Source organism: Gadus morhua, chromosome 5 (genome assembly GCF_902167405.1).
Source record: "Gadus morhua chromosome 5, gadMor3.0, whole genome shotgun sequence".
NCBI lineage: Eukaryota > Metazoa > Chordata > Actinopteri > Gadiformes > Gadidae > Gadus > Gadus morhua.
In genome coordinates, this window is record NC_044052.1 from 21,744,485 (window position 1) to 21,767,852 (window position 23,368).

At 43.4% G+C, this 23,368-nt stretch overlaps 1 protein-coding gene and 2 pseudogenes across 1 annotated transcript; all 3 read left to right on the plus strand.

Annotated features, from left to right (window-relative positions):
- On the plus strand, positions 1-6,863 carry LOC115544392 (uncharacterized). Its single transcript, XM_030357310.1, has 13 exons — positions 1-141; positions 1,815-2,030; positions 2,492-2,620; positions 3,154-3,589; positions 3,894-4,011; positions 4,271-4,360; positions 4,469-4,569; positions 4,689-4,790; positions 5,032-5,161; positions 5,354-5,455; positions 5,651-5,806; positions 5,998-6,116; positions 6,545-6,863. Exons 1-13 carry the CDS (start codon positions 102-104, stop codon positions 6,606-6,608), a joined length of 1,803 nt encoding a protein of 600 aa, XP_030213170.1. The 5' UTR covers positions 1-101; the 3' UTR covers positions 6,609-6,863.
- Positions 6,864-11,879: 5,016 nt separating this feature from the next.
- On the plus strand, positions 11,880-11,998 carry LOC115544637 (uncharacterized; annotated as a pseudogene).
- Positions 11,999-21,077: 9,079 nt separating this feature from the next.
- Positions 21,078-21,196, plus strand: LOC115544632 (uncharacterized; annotated as a pseudogene).
- Positions 21,197-23,368: the final 2,172 nt, after the last annotated feature.

Consider the following 23,368-nt stretch of genomic DNA (forward strand, 5'->3'; position numbering starts at 1 on the left):
ACCGCACGGCCCGCACCTCACCCCTATAAACACCTCAGGGAGCGCACATCACAGCCACACTTCGGACCTCAACAAAGAGAATTCAAGAGAATTCAACTACGATGGATTCGAGGAAAACAAGCAACGCCTCTGCGTCTATAGGTAAGGTTATTGCTTATATGATATGATATTATATGATTTGTATTAGCAAACATTTTCTTATCTGTCGTCTGATGTATCCGAGTTCCGCCTCTGGATCGTATCCGTCAGTAAAAGCAGGCTCAGGAATGAAAGTGAAACAGACTTTATCAGATAAGAATCCATACCTTTTTTCCAGGGCAAGATTATCAGTTATAATGATCTTATCTTCAGGACTAATTAAAGCATTGAAACGCGTCTCCACTATGGAAATCTGGAGGGACACGTCTCTGCTCTACATGACACGTCTCTGCTCTACATGACACGTCTCTGCTCTACAAATAAACTCGAAGGCTACAAGATGAGAAGAGGAAGAAACCTGACATGTACGAGAATAACAGCTCAGCTCAGCAAGATGCCCAATAACAGCACCAGTTTTATAGGCCTAAACTAATCTGAGATCTAACACTTTGCAGGCCTGTAGGCCTATATAGAACAGTAAATTCATATCAGCAATTATGCGCATTTTCCATTGGTGCATAAAAAAAGGGTGCATCCCTATGAGTCTGATTGTCTGAAAAGAATGGTCTGTCATGTCAATTGTTTGTTTCCGTGAACGGCCGAACGATTCATCGCTTTTGATGTTTCTGCCGAAAGGACTTCTGGGACGGCCTTACGTCCTTTCCATTCGTAAGGGAAGATGCAGGCTGCGTTCCAAATCGCATAACTTTTAGTTTTACTTGTAGTACGAACTGCAGCTACCCTGACAAAGTACTACTGTCGCACACAGTATAAATACAAGTGGAACACACTACAGGTGATTTCACTGATAAGCACACCTGTAGGGCCACCCACGCCTTTTCTTTGCAGAGGATTGTGGGTCAGAAAAACCTGTTGGTTCACTAACTGCGAAGAGCGACCTACGGAAGAGGATTAGGGATTTACAGAAGAAAAAAAAAGTCAGAACTCTGAGATTAAAGTCAGAATTCTGACTTTATTCTCACAATTCTGACCTTTAACTCTGAATTCTGAGATTAAATCAGAATTCCGACTTTAATCTCAGAACTATGGAACTCTGAGTATACAGTCAGAATTCACATTTTAATGTCAGAATTCTGAGATTAATGTCAGAGTTCTTACATGTGGCCCTAATCCTCTTCCGACCTGATGTAGTACAACTTCATGTGCCGTGTTCCGATATCCATACTTCCACGAGTACACTTAAACAAAGTACACTATCCGCACTCACTAAGTGCGCTAATTTTCAGATGTCAGTGCTATTCCAAATCGAATACTCCGTGGTGCACTAACCGGAAATTATGATCAGGACTGCCGCCGCGGCTCCTCCCCCGCAATACACATCCCGCTTTGAACTGTGAACTCTTTACGCCTAGCAGCTATAAAAAGCTAATAAAACTATAAAATGACTATTAATGCAGGCTATGTGGAAAATGCGCCAAATGACTTTGGCTCAGCCTGGCTCCGCCCTCTTCCGCTACGTAGCTAAGATGGCTGCCGTTGAGTACGAAAAGAGTACATCGCACACTACGCAATTTGACCGTTTTGAGTACACCATCCGGGTCCTTTCAGTACACTTATTTTCGCCCGATCTGAATCGGAACGCCCTACGTACTCAAACTTAGGCTGGTAAGTACGGATAGGATGGATATTGGAACACTTTTCCGCTCCGTTCACAGATAGCGCCCATGATGACGACACTTCCATCTCCCGGAGCGACACAAGCGTTGAAGAGGAGACCCAGGTTGACGGCCCATCCGGCGCTCTGGACGATCAGGACCTGGAACCACTTCCCGCGGTTCTGGGTGTGGATACTGACGCGACTGCCAGCGCCGAAGAGCCGATCAAGCGGTCAGCGGGGAAGCACTTCCCCTCGCCGTCACCAGGGGGCGACGGTGCGTAAACCTTGGATAGTTACTCTGTCTATTTTAAATTCATATCAGCAATTATGCGCATTTTCAATTTGTGCATAAAAAAAGAGTGCATCCCTATGAGTCTGATTGTACGAAAAAAATGGTCGGTCATGTCAATCGTTTAGATTGACATGACGATTCATCGCTTTTGATGTTCCTGCCGAAAGGACGCTGATTTAATCAACATCTCCATCACATCCTTGGGCCTACGTTACTCTTGCAGAATATCTTCAATGGAGATGGCTCGACCTTGGATTTGCGGGTCGATTTGTGTACACTTGTGGATGGAAGCACTAAACTGCCCCCTTGTCCCTCCAGATTTGAACAGGACAAGGAAGTATAAAAGCACGATGCATCATGTCTCGGAAGTCCAGAGATGGAAGGGTGGGGTCTGCAGAAGTGTATACAGCACCACATGTGCTACTCTTCCTCTCCGTTCACAGATAGCGCCCATGATGACGACGTTTCTATCTCCCGGAGCGACACAAGCGTTGAAGAGGAGACCCAGGTTGACGGCCCATCCTGCGCTCTGGACCTGGAACCACTGGCCGCGGTTCAGCTACCCTTACAAAGTACGTACTGTCCTACACAGTATAAATACAAGTGGAACACACTACAGGTGATGTCACTGATCAGCACACCTGTTGGGCCACCCAGGTATCTTCTGCTGCGCAGAGGATTGTGGGGCAGTAAAACCTGTTGGTTAAAGATTAAAGTCAGAATTCTGACTTTAATCTCAGAATTCTGATTTTAAACTCCAAATTCTGAGATTAATGCTAGAGTTCTGAGATTAAAGTCATAATTCTGAGTTTAAAATCAGAATTCTGAGATTAAAGTGAGAATTCTGACTTTAAAATCAGAACTATGGAATTCTGAGATTAAAGTCAGAATTCGGAGATTAAAGTCAGAATTCTGTCTTTATTCTCACAATTCTGACTTTAATCTCTAAAATCAGAATTCAGAGATGAAAGTCAGAATTCTGAGATTAAATTCAGATTTTTTTTTATTTGTTGCCCTTATTCTCTTCCGTAGCGACCTGATGAGGTTGGGTCCGCAGAAGTGTGAACACAGCACCACATGTGCTACTCTTCCTCTCCGTTCACAGATAGCGCCCATGATGACGACACTTCAAGCGGACGGAGCATTGAAGAGGAGACCCAGGTTGACGGCCCATCCCGCGCTCTGGAACATCTGGACCTAGAAACACTGGGCGAGTGTCTGAAAGTGGAACAGGACTCCTCTGCCAGCGCCGAAGACCTCATCAAGCGGTCAGCGGTGAAGCACTTCCCCTCGCCGCCCCCAGGGGGCGACGGTGTGTTAACCCCGGAGCTGCTGAGGGAACACCTGAACGTTGTGAGGTGGGCCGTGCACGACGAGCTGCAGCGGCTGAACCCTCTGCGCGAGAAGTACAAGAACCTGGCCGGTCTGGTGCCGTCGTACCACCGCCTCGCGATGGACCGCGTGCACACCCTACTCAAGAGGATCTCGTCTCCACAACAGGCCTTTGTGCTCCTGGAGTGGCTCTGCAACACTTACTTAAGGTTGTCCGCAGCGCACACACTTTTCAGAACCATGTATTTAACCATCAGTGTGGCTACCCGTCAAACACATACACATGACATACAATGACATTATGAACACCCGTTGGTTAATATATTCATACATACATACATACATGTCATCCATACACCACAGTTAGCAGATGTTTAACTCGAGTCAGGGAAGCCTTGTAGTTAGACCTGCAGCTCTAGATAGTACCATGTTGTTAGAACAGCAGCTTTAGATAGAACCTGTATCTTGTTTCTTGCCTGTATCTTGTTTATTTCTTGTATCTTTCCTTCACAGTCTGGGGTTCATGGGAAACCCAGACTTCAGTGAGAACAAACAGAGGAGTTCCGTGGACATGCACTTGTACTCTGCGACGGTCGAATGCGTCAACCAAGCCCTCCGGACCACACTGGAGGTAGGAAGACATGCTGCAGGAACTAGAACATCCACACAGGGTTAGCCTCTTCACCGGTTCCTGAAACCTTGAGGCTCCTGGAGCATGTTGGTACTGACCATCGACCGCACCTTGTGGAAGGGGATTTACCCCACTGTGGTGGTTTAAAGGTCCCATGGCATGCTACTTAATGAATACCTTTGAATTAACCCTCTGACGTAACTAACAAACTAACAGAGGACCGGCTGGCCTAGATTCATCTTGTCTTCTTTGACTGCAGGAGGAAGTCAAGAGTTCTCTGGATGAGATCATTAAGCGCCAGGAATTAGAGTTTTGGAGGTCCTGGGAACTCCACACAGACGTCATCAAGGTACTGCGGACACAGGACGGTTCTGCACACTGGAATAACGTTAATACTGTGTAGAAACATATGAGCAGAATATATTGAGGACACAAAATATGTTGTTTTCTTCTGAAGTGCATCGATGGACCGATTGTCAGAGCGGAGTCCATCAGTGAGAACGTGCAGGAGTTCACCCGGCAGGTCTGCAACCCCAAACTCCTGGAGTTCCTAGAGACGTATGACGCCCTTTTCTCCCTGACTTTTGGTGTTTCCATGGTACCGTTGTTATTAAGTTGTTTGCAGTCAGGTTCTTTGGCTGTCCAGAGGCCTAAATGAATCCTCCTTCTGGCTATAGGTTGAACGAGGCCAAACAGAGACTTCTGAAAAGATACGAGAAAGATCCCAAGCTGAAAGTGGAGACCTGCCTTAAGACACTCAACACGCTCAACGGCCTTGTGTGAGTAAAGGGCCATGCTACATGCAAGCATGTGCGAGCATCAGATCCATGTCGGAATGCCTGATGTCAGCCTGTCTGATCCATGTTTGCATATACTTAGTTCACATGTCTGATCCATGTCAGCATGTCTGATGTTAACGTGTCTGAAGCATGCTAGTATGTCTTCTGCTGTATTGTACACATGTATTGTATCATGGTAGGAAAGTGTCACGGTATATCAATAAAGGTTCTTGTTTTGCAGGAACTACATCCAACCCTCCACTGATGGAGGGACCAGGGACCTCCAAGCGGAGGAGACCCCGTCCTCACCAAGGACATTGGAGACCGCCGCCAGGACCTCCATGGGAGAGGCTCTCGTGAAGATCATCAAGGTGCAGAGAAGAACCGCTACTGTTGTTGTGTTGCCAGCCAGCAACTTACGTTCTCAACTAATACCGTGCTGACCAGGACCTTCTAGAATACATGAGTGATGCTCCAGTAATACATCCATGGTTGTTATAACAAGTCTGGTGGTGAGAAGAAAAAATACAGTTCATAAAACCTGTGGTTGTGGATTCCCTCAGGAACGCCTGAATGGACATTTCAAGAGCAGAGAGGAGGATTTTCTGCTGAACGAGATGCAGAAGATGTTCAGTGCTGTAGGCTGTTGTCCAGACGTCCAGAAGGTAGAGGGAGACTTTCTACAACCTTCTGTTAGTTGCTGGGTAAGCTGTTTTATGAATGACAATCTATTTGCTCTCTCTCTATCTCTCTGTCTCTCTCTCTCTCTCTCTCTCTCGCTCTCTCGCTCTCTCTCTCTCTCTCTCTCTCTCTCTCGCTCTCTCGCTCTCTCTCTCTCGCTCTCTCTCTCGCTCTCTCAGAAGGCTCTTGACCTGGCCTATGAGCGGGTGAGCACCTTGTACCTGCACCAGCTGGTTGTCACTAAGAAGAAGGAGCTAGAGAAGCGATGGGGTCGTGACGTGGGTCAGAAAGTGACTCAGGACGCACAACATCTTCATAAGACCTTCTCAGACCTGGTGAGGGCCCGGGTACAGCACAGTACTTCACACTCAATGGTTCTTACTGCTTTATCTACCTCATTACTTACAGTGTGTGTGTGTGTGTGTGTGTGTGTGTGTGTGTGTGTGTGTGTGTGTGTGTGTGTGTGTGTGTGTGTGTGTGTGTGTGTGTGTGTGTGTGTGTGTGTGTGTGTGTGTGTGTGTGATAGCACCCTGGTGTCAGACAACAGAACCATGTGCTCCTGAAGGTGGAGGAGCTGATCCAGAGCCAGGACGTGGACTCAGTGAAGATCACCCTCTCTGAGATGCTGCAGCTCTGCCAGCCAGAGTGAGTCTACAGGGTCTCCGTCTCCATCTCCCTCTCCATCTATGTGTCTCTTGATCTCTCTCTCTTAATCTCTCTCTCCATCGCTCTCTCCCTATTCTTCTCTCTGTGTCTTTTCATCTCTCAGAACATCTCCGTCTCTCTCCATTGCTCTCTCTTCATCGCTCCCTCCCTCTTCTTCTCTCTGTGTCTTTCCATCTCTTCATCTCTCAGAACACATCCATCTCTCTTCATCTTTCACTCTTCATCCCTCTCTTCATCTTTCTTTTCATCTCTTCATCTCTACATCTCCTTTATCCTTCTCCTTCTCTCTCTTTATCTTTGACTTAAATAGAATAAAATTTGACAAATGTTTGTGTGTATACACAGCACACTGTTGAAGGTAGGATTATAATATTCTGTCTCTTTCTCTCTCTGTCTCACTGCTGCAGGAAAGAAAAAAAAAAAACTGTGTTCTGCTCTGTTGGTGTGGAAAGGAGGTCTCTCCGACCATGAGGTCAAAGAGGTCCTGGCTTGTGTGGAGTAGAAAACGTTTTGAGCTGTGCTGGCTGGAGACAACATGAATTTATGAAATAGATGACCCAAGTTCTACTTTAAGACGGACCACCTGGTGGGGACTCTCGTGATTTTCCTGCTGGTGATGCTGAGGGGTTTGTCCTTGGATCTCTATGCAAAATTGTAAATGATTGTTTTATTCAGATGAAATATCAGCTTAAAGCAATGAATCAATAAAGAACGCGATGCATGCAGCATGATGGTGAGTTTATATTCTCTCAGACCAAAGAAACTGCCCCTGGTCACGTGACATCAAGACTCATTTCAGACTCATGCTTCATACGTCATCTTCAATGATGTGGTTTATCTTCAGAGGGACAGCGCACATTTTAAAGTATTGCCCCAGAGTTATCGAGCAGCTAATTCAGATCTGATTTTTATTTACTATGCAATTGTCTAATCCCATTCCATCATGGGAGCTTGATGTCTGCTCCTGAAGGCTCTGATGCTTTCATACAAAGTGTGTTAGTAACTTACTAACCCTCAGACAACAGGTGGCCCCAGTGGGAATCGAACCCCTAAGCCTGCACGGTGTCCTCATCAGTAAGTAGTTCAGCGCAGTGTTTCTAGAACTGTTTTTACCAGTTTACCCCCTCTAAGATATTTCTTCGGCTGAGTACCCCCTTCCCTGGTACAATTTTGCGATAAAATAATGTATGTGTGTGTTTTATCTGGCACTGTAAACAGTATAAGGGTGCAAATTCTAACAATTGAGTGATAAACATGGGCCTGTGCTTAATGCAAGTGTTGGCTAATTGCTCCCGGGTAATGAAGCAGAACACCAGGGGAGGGTCAGAGCATGGAGAGGGGAATCCCAATCAAGTAATTTCTTCCTACATTTCAGACAACTTTCCATTTTCTTGATTTTCGATTGCCTAACTTTCAGAATTAAAACTTAAAATTGTATTTCATTTTATTTACTGTAAATTTTCTAAATACTCCCTGCAGTACACCAAAGTACCCCTAAGGGTACGAGAACCACCTGTTTAGTGAATATGATGGTCTGTGACTGGGGGTGTAAGGTGGACAGGCTTTGTGGGGCCCAAGGCAGCGCGGGGCCCATGGAAATTTTAGATATTTTTTATTTTATTTTACTACCACCTCCTAGTGGTAGGAGCCCCACACTGCGCCCAGTGGCAACTTGCTGCTGTATTTAGGTCACGTGAATGAGAAATCGCGAAATGACTGGCTTTCCATCCCACTGCCAGCCCTGCCAGTACTCTTCCCGATCACCTGCCTGCACCTCCCACCTAATCAGTGCAACCACCTTCGCCTGTGTTCCCTCACCTTATTTAAACCCACTCCTTCCACTCAGTCTCTGCCAGATTGTCTTCAACACCATGAAAAGCTCTCTAGCACTATTTCCCGGATTGCCTCCTTGGCTTCGACCCTGCTTGTCCCTGCACCCGTCATCGTCGTCCCTGCCCTGGTGACCCGAACAGCCTTCTGTCCCTGACCCCTCTGCCTGCTCGCCCCTTGTCTGTCACCAGTAAGCTTGGATTCCCTTTTTGGACAATAAACTATTGAACTGTTCCAACGCAGGTCTCGGTCTGTGCTGGTCTTTGGTCCAACCTCACGTCTGCCTCCACAGATAACTTTTCACTTTTTTCCGCACTTGCTCTAGGATAGGAAATGCAACCAAATTACAGGATAAAGTATGCAGATAGGATGAAAAATGAATAGTAGCTTCTCCCAACAAGGACGCTCGATGGGCGACGTTGAACATTTGCAATCGTTATTTGGACAGGCCCACGCTGACTACCAGACTGTGACATTGCTAGTTTGAATGCCTGACCCCATCTGACCCCCACGATTGAATATAATACAATTTGAAGTGAGCCATCGCAACCCGCAATTTACTTTTTTATCTCACTGCGTTGCATGAAGGATCATGGGAAAGAATTCCCTTTGATCTGTTGGGATGTCAATGAATAATAGATAATTTTTTACATGTTCAGGCTTATTAGCCTTGTCTAAGAAACTTGCAACTGCACCCTCTGTACAGCTGGGAAGTTTGAAGGTGGTTGGATATTTGCAAACATTATTTGGATAGACTATTAGGTATGGTCCTAAGCAGGGGCGGTGCTAGACCTAGAGCTTTACTGGGGCACAGGCCCCCTACTCCCAGTATTTCAGCTAAATAATGTAACAAACAAATAAAACAGTCTCTTTATGACCTACACTTTATTTAAAGCAGTCATATGCAGGATGCTCCCTTTTAAGGAGAAGTTGTGCCTTAGGCTAACAAACTAACAAGATGGCAAAATGTAAAACCCACATGTATACTTATTTACAAGCTGTGTGGACGCAGCATAAGTTTGGCAGAACGACATGGACACACAATATATCTCCCCTAGGTCACAGATATCCTCCTCCATATTCTGATCCAGCCCCCATCATGTCCTCATCCGATTCTTGCCTGTCTCTCGCCTCCTCCTCCCCCTGCCTGGCTCTGGACTGCCCAACCTGTTCTCCTTCTCCCCTCTCTCCTCCTCCTCTTCTTCCTCCTCCTCTTCCTCCCCCTCCTTCTGCCGCACTCTGCCCCACAATTAGTGTAGCAGCCACTGGCCAGCAACATCCACATAGGCCTAAATATACTCACTGCATGCATTTCATAGGCTTTCCTACTTAACAACCAGGAAGCTGACCTATTTCAGTTTAGACAAAACTGAAATAGGCAAAATTGAGATGGACTGGCAAAACCAGTCAGAAAGTCTATTACAGTTGTTTTTTTGACAATGATAAAACTATTACATTTACCGTAGGGTCCTATAGTCATCCTGTCAATATTGCAGTTCTTTGTAGCTTAAATACTAAAGCCTTCATACTGACTTTTAGTGACTTTTAATATAGCCCACTCTGATTTTGTAGATTATAAAAGGTATATTTTCAAATGCAGCAAACTTATTTAAGTTTGCAATTAAACCATTGATCAAATCACAGCACATCATACTAGCAATTACCAGCATAAATATTAATGTCAACGTTAATGTGGTCAATTATCATACCTCCCTCGTCCACCTCAGCACTCCTCACTGCTCCTCTGTTGGCTAGCTGCTAAATTTATGCTACAGACGCTCAGTATTCAATAACTGATTCTAATTATGTGGGCAACATTCTCTAACAGCAATCAAGTTGTCATTGTTTGTGTCCAACAAGATATGAATTTGTTGTAACATTATAACAGGAGATTACTTAGTTCTTTGTACTGTTTCCAGCTCCTGTGGTTTCCACTGTTTATAACGAAACATTCAGAAGAATAACGTGAACGATTCAAGAATTACTATTCTCCAGTCTAATTTCTTAAAATCGAATTTAACATGGACGGAGCAAACCTTGTTTACCTTGTTATGTCTGACGCCTCACAATTTAACCTAGAAAGTATATTTTGACCTTCTGCCTTCTCCTGGTCGACATCCTCGACTCTTCCCAACTGCGCCGCCTCAGTGGCCAAGACAAAAGCCCACAGTGAGCGCACCTTGGATTCAGGGCATAAACCACACAGCGGGCTGAGGGCTTCAACATCCCAACCTTGGCTTCATGTGTCAGAGCAAGACCATGTGATAGAGTTTAACATTGTTGTGGAGACACAACAATAAAACACACAGATTTCCCATGATCCTTTGTGGCATTGACGCGTTTCACACAAAGTAAATTGCTCGCTGCATGTGAGTTAGGTGAGATCAGGCAGTAAAATGAGTTGTGTCACGGTCCGGTCGTCAGTAGACTTTGACCATACCTAATCTAGTCTATGGAAATAATGTTTGCAAATATCCAACCACCTTCAAACGTCCCTGTTTAATGGGTGCAGTTCAATGTTTCCAAGACAAGTATTATCAGCCTGGACATGTAAAAACTATTTAAAAAAATAAATCTATTACTAAGAATTACTAAGAATTACATATAATGCTTCTAAAATTATACTTCAGAATGAATACATGGAGAAAGAAATACCAACATGTATTTCCCCCTCATTGAATATCTTTGCACAAGAAATTGGAGAGGAAGGTACAGAGCAAGACAGAGAAAGACAAGGCCCAAGTTTCTTCTCAGCCTAGACTACCCAGCCAGACAATATCATGTGCATGTAATAAGCCCCATGGTTATTTTACTGTTCTGCCTTTAATACTTTTAAAGTGAGCTACTCACACTTCAGCTTTCTAAATTACGTTTGATAAATTGCTTATTTTAGCTGATTCGTTGGTTAGGTGAAGGTATTAGGTTAGAGGTTATTTACAGCAGCTATAGAGATGAAAGGTATAAGATGTTAACATTTCCACATCAAATTATCCAACAACAACGAGATGTTTAATATTTTGTATCTGTGAGAATATCTCCTCTGATGACAGAGAGATAGAAGGGAAACATTACTAGCAACTGCAGAGCGAAATTTGAAGGTGGTTGGATATTTGCAAACATAATTTGTATAGACTATTAGGCCTAAATATACTGACGACCGGACCGGGAAATTGCTCATTTTACACAATGTGAAGCGTTTTCAGCGAGCCATTAGCCAAAAGTCTTTGTGTGAGACAGGTCAACAAGTTGCGAGAATACGTGATCTCTGTGAGAAAGGGAAAACGGACACACAAGTGTCTCCATTCTATTTCTTGTTGTTCCTTGGATTTGAGCTACCGACTCTACTGGTGAGTACCATCTCAAATCAGAGAGATAACTCTTTTAGAGTTTTATTGTTTCGCTTTTTTGATTGTAGATTCTTCGCTTTTGAAAGAATGTTAATATGAAGACATGTCTACCAAGTAGCTTGTTTTATTTATTATCCGAACAGGTTATTTCTCAAGTATCAACTATGGGGTCCATTCGTCTCATCTGCAGTTTGATTGGTAAGTTTTCCACACAGCACTACAGTATTAATCATTATCCAGTTCATTGAATTTAATTAATGAAAATGTACCTGCCATAACTTTTGACGGCTTGCCTCTTTTTTTTTTTACATATATATATATTAAATAAATTGACATATATATAAAAATCATTTTTGTTATGGATTGAACATTGCACACATTGACAAAACAGGCATGAGAATCATGAATGTAATGCAGTTCAATACAGAGTATTTATAATAAGAAATAAATATCCAAGAGGAAGAAGAAACAAGAACAAGAAGAAAACATTGATCAGGGTTTTTAGAAGTGTACAGTATTAGGTCTCAGTCTTGGCCCTTTATGTACAACAGTGGAGGGTCCCAGATCAGACAGGCTTACCACTATGACCACGCCTGGTCTCGTCTGATCTCGGAAGCTAAGCATGGTTGGGCCTCGTTAGTACTTGGATGGGAGACCGCCTGGGAATACCAGGTGCTGTAAGTGGTGTCGGGTGGTGGAACTCTGGCCTTAACATCAATCCCAGTGCAGTGACGGGGACACTGTGCTGTGGAAGGCGTCGCCCTTCGGAGGAGACGTAAAAATGAGGTCCTGACTCACTGAGGTCCTATAAAGATCCTAGGGCACTTATCGCAAAGAGTAGGGGCTTCCCCGGTTTCCTTGCTAAAACTGCCCAACCAGGCTCATTCAATCTTGCCCCATAATCATCCTCCTGTATAATTGGCTGACTCATTAATTCCCTCACACTCCACCTCAAGCTGGTGTGTGGTGAGCGTTCTGGCGCAGATTGGCTGCCGTTCATCACCCAAGTGGGTGCTACACACTGGTGGTGGTGAGTGAGGTACCCCCGTTCACTGTAAAGCGTCTTTGAGCGTCTAGAAAAGTGCTATATTAATTCAATCTATTATTATTAGATCTAATCAAAGTATTTACATTTTTCATTGTTGTGATATCTGATCTTTTCAAGGCTTAGTACTTTCCCCATTTCCCTTTGCCACGATTCATGACTTGTTGCAGAGTCAGTTATCCACATAGTTGCGGGATATATGCTTGTAAATATTAGCTGATAATAGCTGAGATATTACTTATTTTCAGTAAATAGTATTTTCTCTTCACCAGGTGTTTTGGTCCTCTTGTGGAAGTCACCTGGATTTTCAGGTATTTCTATGTGCCCAATTTAGGGGCCGATTACAAGTTATCCAATCAGGCAAGTATTTCAATATGTTTTTTCTACTTGACAAACTGATCTGTGGTTTCATTCTCCATTAGCTGCATCCCGCATTAACGTAGCGTTGAGTGGCACAGCTACTCAGTCTACAACCGGTTGGGGAGGGCTGGCCGAACGCTCCATCGATGGGAACAACGACCCTCTGTGGAGGCACAACAGTTGCAGCTGTACCGCCTCACAGGCTAAAGCATGGTGGAGACTGGAGCTGCCTGGTGTGTACCGGGTGTCAGAGATTGAGGTCACCAATAGGAATGCCGTTAGGTGGAGGCTCAACAACGTGGAAATTCTCATCGGGGATTCACTGTCAAACAACGGCAATGACAATCCAAGGTGAATCACTGGTCACCGTCCCTACATTTACTCCATACTGTTAGACTCCCAGCAAATCTTTCTAGGTTTTATCTCTCATGACCTCGACCTGCTTTTAAGTGTCTTTGGATAAAAGTATAGAACAGTTTATTCCCAGAAAATAAGGAAACACAACCAGTGCACTTGGACACACACCAGTTACTGGAATTTAGCCTCTGATACCTACCTTCACCAGACTACTGTATCGTCTCTCATTTTCGCTCAGGTGTGCCATCATCAACGATGACCCAGGCTGCTTGACTCAGACTGTCAAGTGTTGGGGAATGGAAGGGAGGTTTATAAACCTCTACCGGTCCTCTGATGCAACAGAAGCTCTGCAGCTCTGTGAGGTCAAGGTGTACGGAGGTAGGAACCCCGTCCATCATTACATGATCATCAAAGGGGGATTGGTGTACCAGTACCATTGCTGGTAAAACATACTTGGTCAATGGTCAAACACTGCTGGTCCTGTGTAGCTCAACTGGTTGAGCATGGCAGTATAACTCCCAGCATTAGAGGTTTGTTTTTCTCTGGGCTACCTGTTATAACAATAAATGCACAGGTATTGTAAGACGCTTTGGTAAAATAATCTAGCAAAGGGCAATCAGCATACAGTGTTTTCAACCTGTGGTACGCTTACTACTGGTGGAACACGATGGTACTGCAGGTGGTACGCTTACTACTGGTGGAAAACGATGGTACTGCAGGTGGTACGCTTACTACTGGTGGAACACGATGGTACTGCAGGTGGTACGCTTACTACTAGTGGAACATGATGGTACTGCAGGTGGTACGCTTACTACTGGTTCAACACGATGGTACTGCAGTTGGTACGCTTACTACTGGTGGAACACGAGGGTACTGCAGCTGGTACGTGGAATTTTATTTTTGAAAGAGGCAAATGCAAGATAAAGGAAAAGAAAATACAGATCAAAGATTCAATTATAAATATTCAGGAAACAAAGTATTATGGTTTGTTTGTCTAATGTTCTCAATCAATGATTTGTGTTTGCTGAATATACACAAAGGTAGCATAAGCAGCGTTACTGACTTCTTCTTTCCGCTGTTTCCCACTGGCCATGGCCTTCCTGCAGTAATACTTGTGTATAAAGGGTTTGATGGCACTCTTTGCTCAAGCACTGCATTTGTATTTAACTTTTTTCTGCTGTTTGCATACAAGCTGGTCAGTGAATGGTCTTGACGACAATTTGGTGGTCCACCAAAAGTCAAACGTTAGGCCCCACTGATCTACGTGACATCCCAATTGCATTGGGATGTTTCAGAGTGAGTTTGTGAAGTATGTTTTTTTTCTGTATGGTCCAAGACATCCAATAGACTTTGACATCAATTGAGTTCACGTGTTCTGAGATTTCTGAGGGAAAAAGTAAAGCCAAGTGTCTGAAGGTGTTGTATATGCATTTTAAAAACATCCCACACTGTTTGACGATTTAGTGTCAGAAATTACTCTTTGGTAGATGTAAAAGTGTCTGCTAACTGTCTTAATAGTGGGCAGGGATAAGGTGTGTGCTCAAAGAGACATAAAGGGATACTTACACGGCTGAGAGTAGTAATCCCTCACAGCCACACTGTCTTTTGGTTCCCCAGAGTTAGGGCGTGCTCCACCCTCCGTCATCATTCAGGAGATGGGGAGGAACATCACTCTGGTGGGGAGGCGGCTGTGCTGGTCAGACGCCCTGCTCTACTGCAGAGACATTCACTGGGACCTGCTGAGCCTCAGAGACCCAGAAGAGCATGAGAGGATTGATGAGCTGGTGGCTCGCGCCCTCTTCCCACTAACCAGCCACCTCTGGGTGGGACTGCGCAGGTACTGCCCAGACCTTAGTGTCTATCAGGCAATCAAGTCCTTAAGATCAACTTGTTGTCCATCACTTTGTTTGATGAAATACTATGAACATCACAAAAGCTAAATATTTGGCCACATTATTCTTCCTTCAAACCAGCTCACCCTTTATCTCTGTCAATGTTGTTAGGTCCATTTTAGGAAGCTCCTGGTTTTGGATGTCCGGTGAACCGATGGACTTCAGCCAATGGGACGAAGGCTCACACCATTCCAGCCCCTGTGGGGGCGTGTCCAGTGTGGAACCTTCCACATGGAGGCAACGCTCCTGTGAAGAACATCTTAACTTCATCTGCTTCACAGGTTGGTCCAGACTATTAGCAGGTCCTTATCAAGCTATATATATCTATACATTTATACCATGGTCTTGGGAAATACTCAATTCTGATTGGCTAATCCCTGATATATGGACACCTATTAAGTAGTTCCAGTCAAATTGTCTGTTCAGCCTTCAAAGCGAGAGCTGGTAAATTGTGTACAAATTATAAATTCGTACACTTCATGTAGAAAGTACAAACCGTCACGATTCCCATTGAAGCGAATGGCGCGGTTATTTCTCTTCAAAACGAGAGCTGGTAAATTGTGAAAAATGAATTAAACTGTAATCAGACAACGCGGTTATATGTTATAGACCCTAGAGTATCTGTGGTATAAAGGCTGGGACGAATTTAGAATTATAAATATGTACAATGTATAACGTTAGCTCTCAGATTCAGATTCATTTTTATTGGCCAGGTTTGCATAACAAAAAAGGAATTTGACTTTGGTTAACCCTTTGCCCTCAAAGTACAACACTCAACACTTAACCTATTGTTAATATATAAAATAACTATAATATATAAATATACTGTTAAGTAATCAGTATAACAATGCAATATTATATACTGATTTGCAAAAAAGAATATACAACAACAACATAAGAGAGGAAGAAATGGAGTAATATCAGTACAGTCAATATACGGTCAGAGATTTAAGATTTCAATATAAATATAAATACAGTGCAAGGCAGTTCAGTGCAATGGCAATATATTAAAAACAACAATATCGGAAATGGAACAAATATAAAAAAAAAAAAATTGAAATATACATGAGGTAGATGCAGAACAGTATTGATAGCCCTTGTTCTGTGAAAGGTCGGGGGCTATTTCTGAGCGTTCACCAGACTGCCTGGGGAAAGAAGCTGACTTTGTGTCGGCTGGTTTTGGCAAACCGCGCCCTGTATCGCCTATCAGAGGGAAGGAGGTTGAGCAGTTTGTGGCCAGGATGTCTGGGATGTAGGGCGATTTCTGCTGCCCTTTTCCTGACCCTGGACTGGTACAGGTCCTCGATGGTGGGAAGGTCAGCTGCAATGACCCTCTCCGCAGCCCGTATTGTCCGTTGCGGTCTGGTCCTGCCCCGTTTGGTGGCTGACCCAAACCAGACAGTTATCGAGGTGCAGATGACAGACTGGATGATGGCTGAGTAGAAGGTGGTCAGCAGCTCTTTAGGCTGATTAAACTTCCTTAGTTGTCACAGGAAGTATAACCTCTGCTGGGCCTTTGTCAGGACAGAGAAAATGTGGGACACCATTTTAGGACCTGTGAAATGGTTGTCCCCAGGAACCTAAAGGAATCCACAGTGGACACTGTGTCGTTCGAGGTGGTGCAGTATGTATTGCAGTCCCATGTTGACAGCATCATCCACCGACCTGTTTGACCTGTAGGTAAACTGCAGGGGGTCCAGCAGGGGTCCTTTTATGTCCCTCAGGTGGCTCAACACCAGTCTTTCAAAAGATTTCATGACCACATACACAGACTCTCTGGCTCATAGCTGAGCAGACTAGAATACCTCCCGTTGCCAAGTCGTATCTAAGGTCCGTCCTATTTACTGGAGGAGTGAACAATGTTTCTGTTGCATAAGAACCTTACGGGCGGGTAATGATTGTTTCAGGTATTAGTCAAGCTCTCAGGCATACCAGGGAAACTAAATTATGCCTTGTGAAAAACTTTATATTTGGATTTTAAAACGCATGGAAATATAAATGAATGGTCTTTATTTATTTTATTTTGCAAGTGACCATGGTAAAAGCGGAATAATGCCCTTCAAGGCGTCATCCGCCGCGCGTCGGACGGTTCTAAGGCCTCCAAGTCGTCCATTTATTCCTGATAATGGACACCTCGTTGGGCATTATCCCTTACATATATATATATATATATGTATATATATATATACATTCAATCCTTTTTAATTGAACATTTAAACAATTACGAACTGCTTTACACAGTAAGAGGGTCGAGATTCCAGTTTGGGCAAATAAAAGTCCTCATAAGTATTGTGCTCAACCTAGGAGTGTGAACGAGTGTAATCAGCTGTAGGTATTCTACGCCACTTTCATTATCCTTCTTGTATATATTTATGTTTCCACAGGTCAGACCGAGGGAGTGAAGAAGTTGCACTTCTATAGTTCCACAAGAGAGAATCAAATTCGCTGCACCTAACTTGGCCTCACTGGGGAACAGAGCTTCTGATTCCGACAAGGTCCTACGTAGTGAAGCTTCCGAATGCTGTAGCTCAGAGTGTCCGCAGTAGATGGCTTGTTCTGCATAGTATCACATTATGGACAATGTGACATAGCATGTAGAATACATTCACTTTAGAAGTTGATCAATTCATTCCTTCACGAGCAGATGTAGGTGTGTCATGCATCAGTCTTTTGTTTCGAAATGTTGAGATGTGAGTTCAAGTATCTGGTGGCTTCTATCTCTGTCTGGCTAGTTGGTCGGCTCTGTGCGTGTATGCATCTGGCTCCAGAACTTTGTGTTTCTCTTGTTGGAATACAAACTCATGTATAGCTGTTTGTTATCAAACATATATTTCCTGATTCTATTTTGTAATTGCTCTAATTGAAGTCACTTATGGGGCCCTCGAAATGTAGTTGAAGGCATGAGTTGACCCGTAAGCATTTCATGCGGGGTTAGATGTGTCATTCTGTTAGCTTTAATGTGATAACTCATTAGTGCTACTGCATCTACACAATTCAATTGAGTCAAATTTTGATTACAGCATCCACACCACACTTTGATTTAATTTCTCACTAGGGTAGAATAAAGAGTCATCCGAACTTGTAGCAATTCATAAATCATACGGTAATAACGGTACAGTGACACACAATAAACACACACGCACATGCTTCTTTCTTCTTCTATTTTTCTTTCACTTCACTGTGGATAACATGAATTAGAAATTTAGGTAACATTTTATCCTACTTATTTAGTCAAATTTTAGGCATTGTCGATTATTATCTCTTGATTAAATGATCACTTTTAATATAATGTCTGTAATTACAGTATCTCTCAGGGAATATGCTGTGGACAACTTTAAATGCTAATTGTTGCTCTAGTCTAGATTATAAAAGGTACATTTTCAAATGCAGCAATCTTATTTAAGTTTGCCATTAAACCATTAATCAAATCAAAGCACATCATAATAGCAATTACCAGCATAAATATGAATGTTAACGTTAATGTGGGCAATTATCATACCTCCCTCGTCCACCTCAGCTCTCCTCACTGCTCCTCTGCCTCTGTTCATGAAGAATTTGCTCAAATAGTTATTCAGAAGGCTAATGTGTAGTTTTACAGGACAGCTTCACAAAACAAAGGCCTATACTTTTACAGGGCTCCTCGAGTTTTGAAGACAATTATTTATTCATTATTCATTTTCTGCGTGTGTGCGTGCACGCATAGTGTGTGTGTGGGTGTGAGAGGGAGCAGACTGTACAACTGTTGGGTAGCTGCTAAATTTAGGCTACAGACGCTCAGTATTGAAAAACTGATGCTTATTATGTGGGCAACATTCTCTAACAGCAATCAAGTTGTCATTGTTTCTGTCCAACAGGTTGTGAATTTGTTGTGACATTATAACAGGGGATTACTTACTCTACGCTGTTTCCAGCTCCTGTGGTCTCCTCTGTGTTCATAACGAACCATTCAGAAGAATAACGTGAACGATTCAAGAATTACTATTCTCCAGTCTATTTTCTTGTTGTACTTTGAAATCGAATTTAGCATAGACAGAGCAAACCTTGTTTACCTCGTTATGTCCGACACCTCACAATTGAATAGAATAGTATATTTTCCGCACCCCACTTTTGACCTTCTTCCTTCCCAACTGCGCCGCCTCAGTGGCCAAGACAAAAGCCCACAGTGAGCGCACCTTGGCCTCAGGGCACAAACCACAGGGGGCTTGAGGACTGGGGAGGCAGCAAGAGGCATCCGTCTGCGGCTAGCGGGCCCGGGGTCCATCACGCATCAGCCCAGGCCCCTCCGCCCCTCTGCCAGCCAGGACACCGAAGACCCAGGCTCCAGAAGGGAGGTGGGGACGGGTACTCCCTGGAGAGGGTGGAGCAGGCTCAAGGAACCAATGGGGTGTCGCAGAATATACTGTTTGGGTTAATTGGGAGACGTCAGACATAACATGGTTAACCAGGGGTTAGCAAGACCATGTGACAGAGCAAGACCATGTGACAGAGTTTAACATGATCCTTTGTGACATTGACGGGTCTCACACAAAGTAAATTGCTCGCTGCATGTGAGTTAGGTGAGATCAGGCAGTAAAATGAGTTGTGTCACGGTCCGGTCGTCAGTAGACTTTGACCATACCTAATCTAGTCTATGGAAATAATGTTTGCAAATATCCAACCACCTTCAAACGTCCCTGTTTAATGGGTGGAGTTTAATGTTTCCAAGACAAGTATTATCAGCCTGGACATGTCAAAACTATTTAAAAAAATAAATCTATTTGGCCTACTAAGAATTACAAATAATTACATATAATACTTCTAAAATTATACTTCAGAATGAATACATCGAGGAAGAAATACACACATGTATTTCCCCCTCATTGAATATCTTTGCACAAGAAATTGGAGAAGAAGGTACAGAGACAGACAAGAAAGACAAGGCCCTAGCTGGTGATCAAACACTTCAATGACAAGATTCTCCTCAGCCTAGACTACCCAGCCAGACAATATCATGTGCATGTAATAAGCCCCATGGTTATTTTATTGTTCTGCCTAAATGAGCTACTCACACTTCAGCTTTCTAAATTACGTTTGATAAATTGCTTATGTTAGCTGGTTTGTTGGTTGGGTGAAGGTACTAGGTTAGAGGTTATTTACAGCAGCTATAGAGATGAAAGGTATAATATGTAACATTTCCACATTAAATTATTCACCAACAACGAGATGTTTTATATTTTGTATCTGTGAGAATATCTCCTCTGATGACAGATAGATAGAAGGGAAACATTACTAGCAACTGCAGAGCGAAATTTGAAGGAGGTTGGATATTTGCAAACATCGTTTGTATAGACTATTAGGTATAAGTATACTGACGACCGGAATGGGAATTTGCTCATTTTACGTGACGCGTTTTCAGAGAGCCATTAGCCAAAAGTCTTTGTGTGATACACGTCAACAAGTTGCACAAAGAGAATATGTGATCTCTGTGTGAGAAAGGGAAAACGGACACACAAGTGTCTCCATTCTATTTCTGTTCCTTTGAATTGAGCTACCGACTCTACTGGTGAGTACCATCTCAAATCAGAGAGATAACTCTTTTAGAGTTTCGTTGTTTTGCTTTTTGATGGTAGATTCTTCCCTTTTGAAAGAATGTTAATATGAAGACATGTCTACCAAGTAGTTTTTACTATTTATTATCTGAACAGGTTATTTCTCAAGCATCAACTATGGGGTCCATTCGTCTCATCTGCAGTTTGATTGGTAAGTTTTCCACACAGCACTACAGTATTAATCATTATCCAGTTCATTGAATTTAATTCATGAAAATGTACCTGCCGTAACATTGGACTGCTTACCTCTTTTTTTATATATAAAAAATATTTTTATAACATATCTGTAATTGTTTTTTAATATATACGTATATATGTATATATATATATGTATATATTAAAAAAAAATACACATATTGACAAAACAGGCATGAGAATCATGAATGTAATGCAGTTCAATACAGAGTATTTAAAATAAGAAATAAATATCCAAAAGAAAACATTGATCAGGGCTTCCAGAAGTGTGTACAGTATTAGGTCTCAGTCTTGGCCCTTTATGTACAACAGTGGAGGGTCCCAGATCAGACAGGCTTACCACTATGAACACGCCCGGTCTTGTCTGATCTCGGAAGCTAAGCATGGTTGGGTCTGGTTAGTACTTGGGTGGGAGACCGCCTGGGAATACCAGGTGCTGTTGGTGCTGTCGGGTGGTGGCAAAAAGATGGAACTCTTCCCTCTGGCCTTAACATCCATCCCAGTGCAATGACGGGGACACTGTGCTGTGGAAGGCGTCGCCCTTCGGAGGAGTCGTAAAACGGAGGTCCTGACACACTGAGGTCATAAAAAGATCCCAGGGCACTTATCGCAAAGAATAGGGGTTTTCCCCGGTGTCCATGCTAAAACTGCACAAACAGGCTCAATCTTGCCCCATAATCATCCTCCTGTATAATTGGCTGACTCATTAATTCCCTCACTCTCCACCTCAAGCTGGTGTGTGGTGAGGGTTCTTGCGCAGATTGGCTGCCGTTCATCACCCAAGTGGGTGCTACACACTGGTGGTGGTGAGTGAGGTACCCCCGTTCACTGTAAAGCGTCTTTGAGGGTCTAGAAAAGTGCTATATTAATTCAATCTATTATTAGAGTCATTTATCCACATAGTTGTGGGATATATGCTTGTAAATATAAGCTGATAATAGCTTAGATATTACTTATTTTGAGTAAATAGTATTTTCTCTTCACCAGGTGTTTTGGTCCTCTTGTGGAAGTCACCTGGATTTTCAGGTACTTCTATGTGCCCAATTTAGGGGCAGATTACAAGTTATCCAATCAGGCAATTATTTCAATATGTTTTTTCAACTTGACAAACTAGTCTGTGGTTTCATACTCCAATAGCTGCAGCCCGCATTAACGTAGCATTGAGTGGCACGGCTATTCAGTCTTCAACCATCAACGGAGGGCTGGCCGAACGCTCCATCGATGGGAACAACGACCCTCAGTGGGAGCACAACAGTTGCAGCATTACCGCCCTCCAGGCTAAAGCATGGTGGAGGCTGGAGCTGCCTGGTGTGTACCGGGTGTCAGAGATTGAGGTCACCAATAGGAATGCCAATAGATGGAGGCTCAACAACGTGGAAATTCTCATCGGGGATTCACTGTCAAACAACGGCAATGACAATCCAAGGTGAATCACTGGTCACCGTCCCTACATTTACTCCATACTGTTCGTCTCCATGCAAATCTTTCTGGGGTTTATCTCTCATGACCTCGACCTGCTTTTAAGTGTCTTTGGATAAAAGTATAGAATAGTTTATTCCCAGAAAATAAGGAAACACAACCAGTGCTCTGCTCTAGTACACCTTGACACACACCAGACACTGGAATTTAGCCTCTGATACCTACCTTCACCAGACTACTGTATCGTCTCTCATTTTCGCTCAGGTGTGCCATCATCAACGATGACCCAGGCTGCTTGACTCAGATTGTCAAGTGTTGGGGAATGGCAGGAAGGTTTATCAACTTCTACCAGTCCTCTGACGCACCAGAATATCTGCAGCTCTGTGAGGTCAAGGTGTACGGAGGTAAGAACCCCGTCCATCATTACATGATAATCAAAGGGGGATTGGTGTACAAGTACCATTGCTGGTAAAACATATTTGGTCAATGGTCAAACACTGCTGGTCCTGTGTAGCTCAACTGGTTGAGCAAGGCAGTATAACTCCCAGCATTAGAGGTTTGTTTTTCTCTGGGCTACCTGTTATAATAATGAATGCAGTATTGTAAGACGCTTTGGTAAAATAATCTAGCAAAGGGCAATCAGCATACAGTGTTTTCAACCTGCGGTACACTTACTACTGGTGGAAAACGACGGTACTGCAGGTGGTACGCTTACTATTGGTGGAAAACGATGGTACTGCAGGTGATACGCTTACTACTGGTGGAACACGAGGGTACTGCAGGTGGCACGCTTGCTACTACTGCCTTCTTGCAGTAATACTTGTGTATAAAGGGTTTGATGGAACTCTTTGCTCAAGCACTGCATTTGTATTTACCTTTTTTTCTGCTGTTTGCATATAAGCTGGTCAGTGAATGGTCTTGACGACAATTTGGTGGTCCACCAAAAGTCAAATGTGAGGCCCGACTGATCTACGTTACTGTTCTGTATTGGGATGTTTCAGAGTTAAGTATGAAGTATGTGGTTTTCTGTATGGGCCAAGACACCCAATAGACTTCGACATCAATTTAGTTCACGTGTGCTGAGATTTCTGAGGGAAAAGTAAAGCCAAGTGTCTGATGGTGTTGTATATGCATTTAAAAAACATCCCACACTGTTTGACGATTTAGTGTCAGAAATGACTCTTTGGTAGATGTAAAA

Excerpts from the sequence above, each read along its gene's own strand:
- LOC115544392 (XM_030357310.1), top strand. The coding sequence starts at position 102 with ATGGATTCGAGGAAAACAAGCAACGCCTCTGCGTCTATAG. Across the intron at positions 5,162-5,353 it reads CTCTCGTGAAGATCATCAAG|GAACGCCTGAATGGACATTT; the intron begins GTGCAGAGAAGA and ends GGATTCCCTCAG. Across the intron at positions 5,456-5,650 it reads GTTGTCCAGACGTCCAGAAG|AAGGCTCTTGACCTGGCCTA; the intron begins GTAGAGGGAGAC and ends TCGCTCTCTCAG.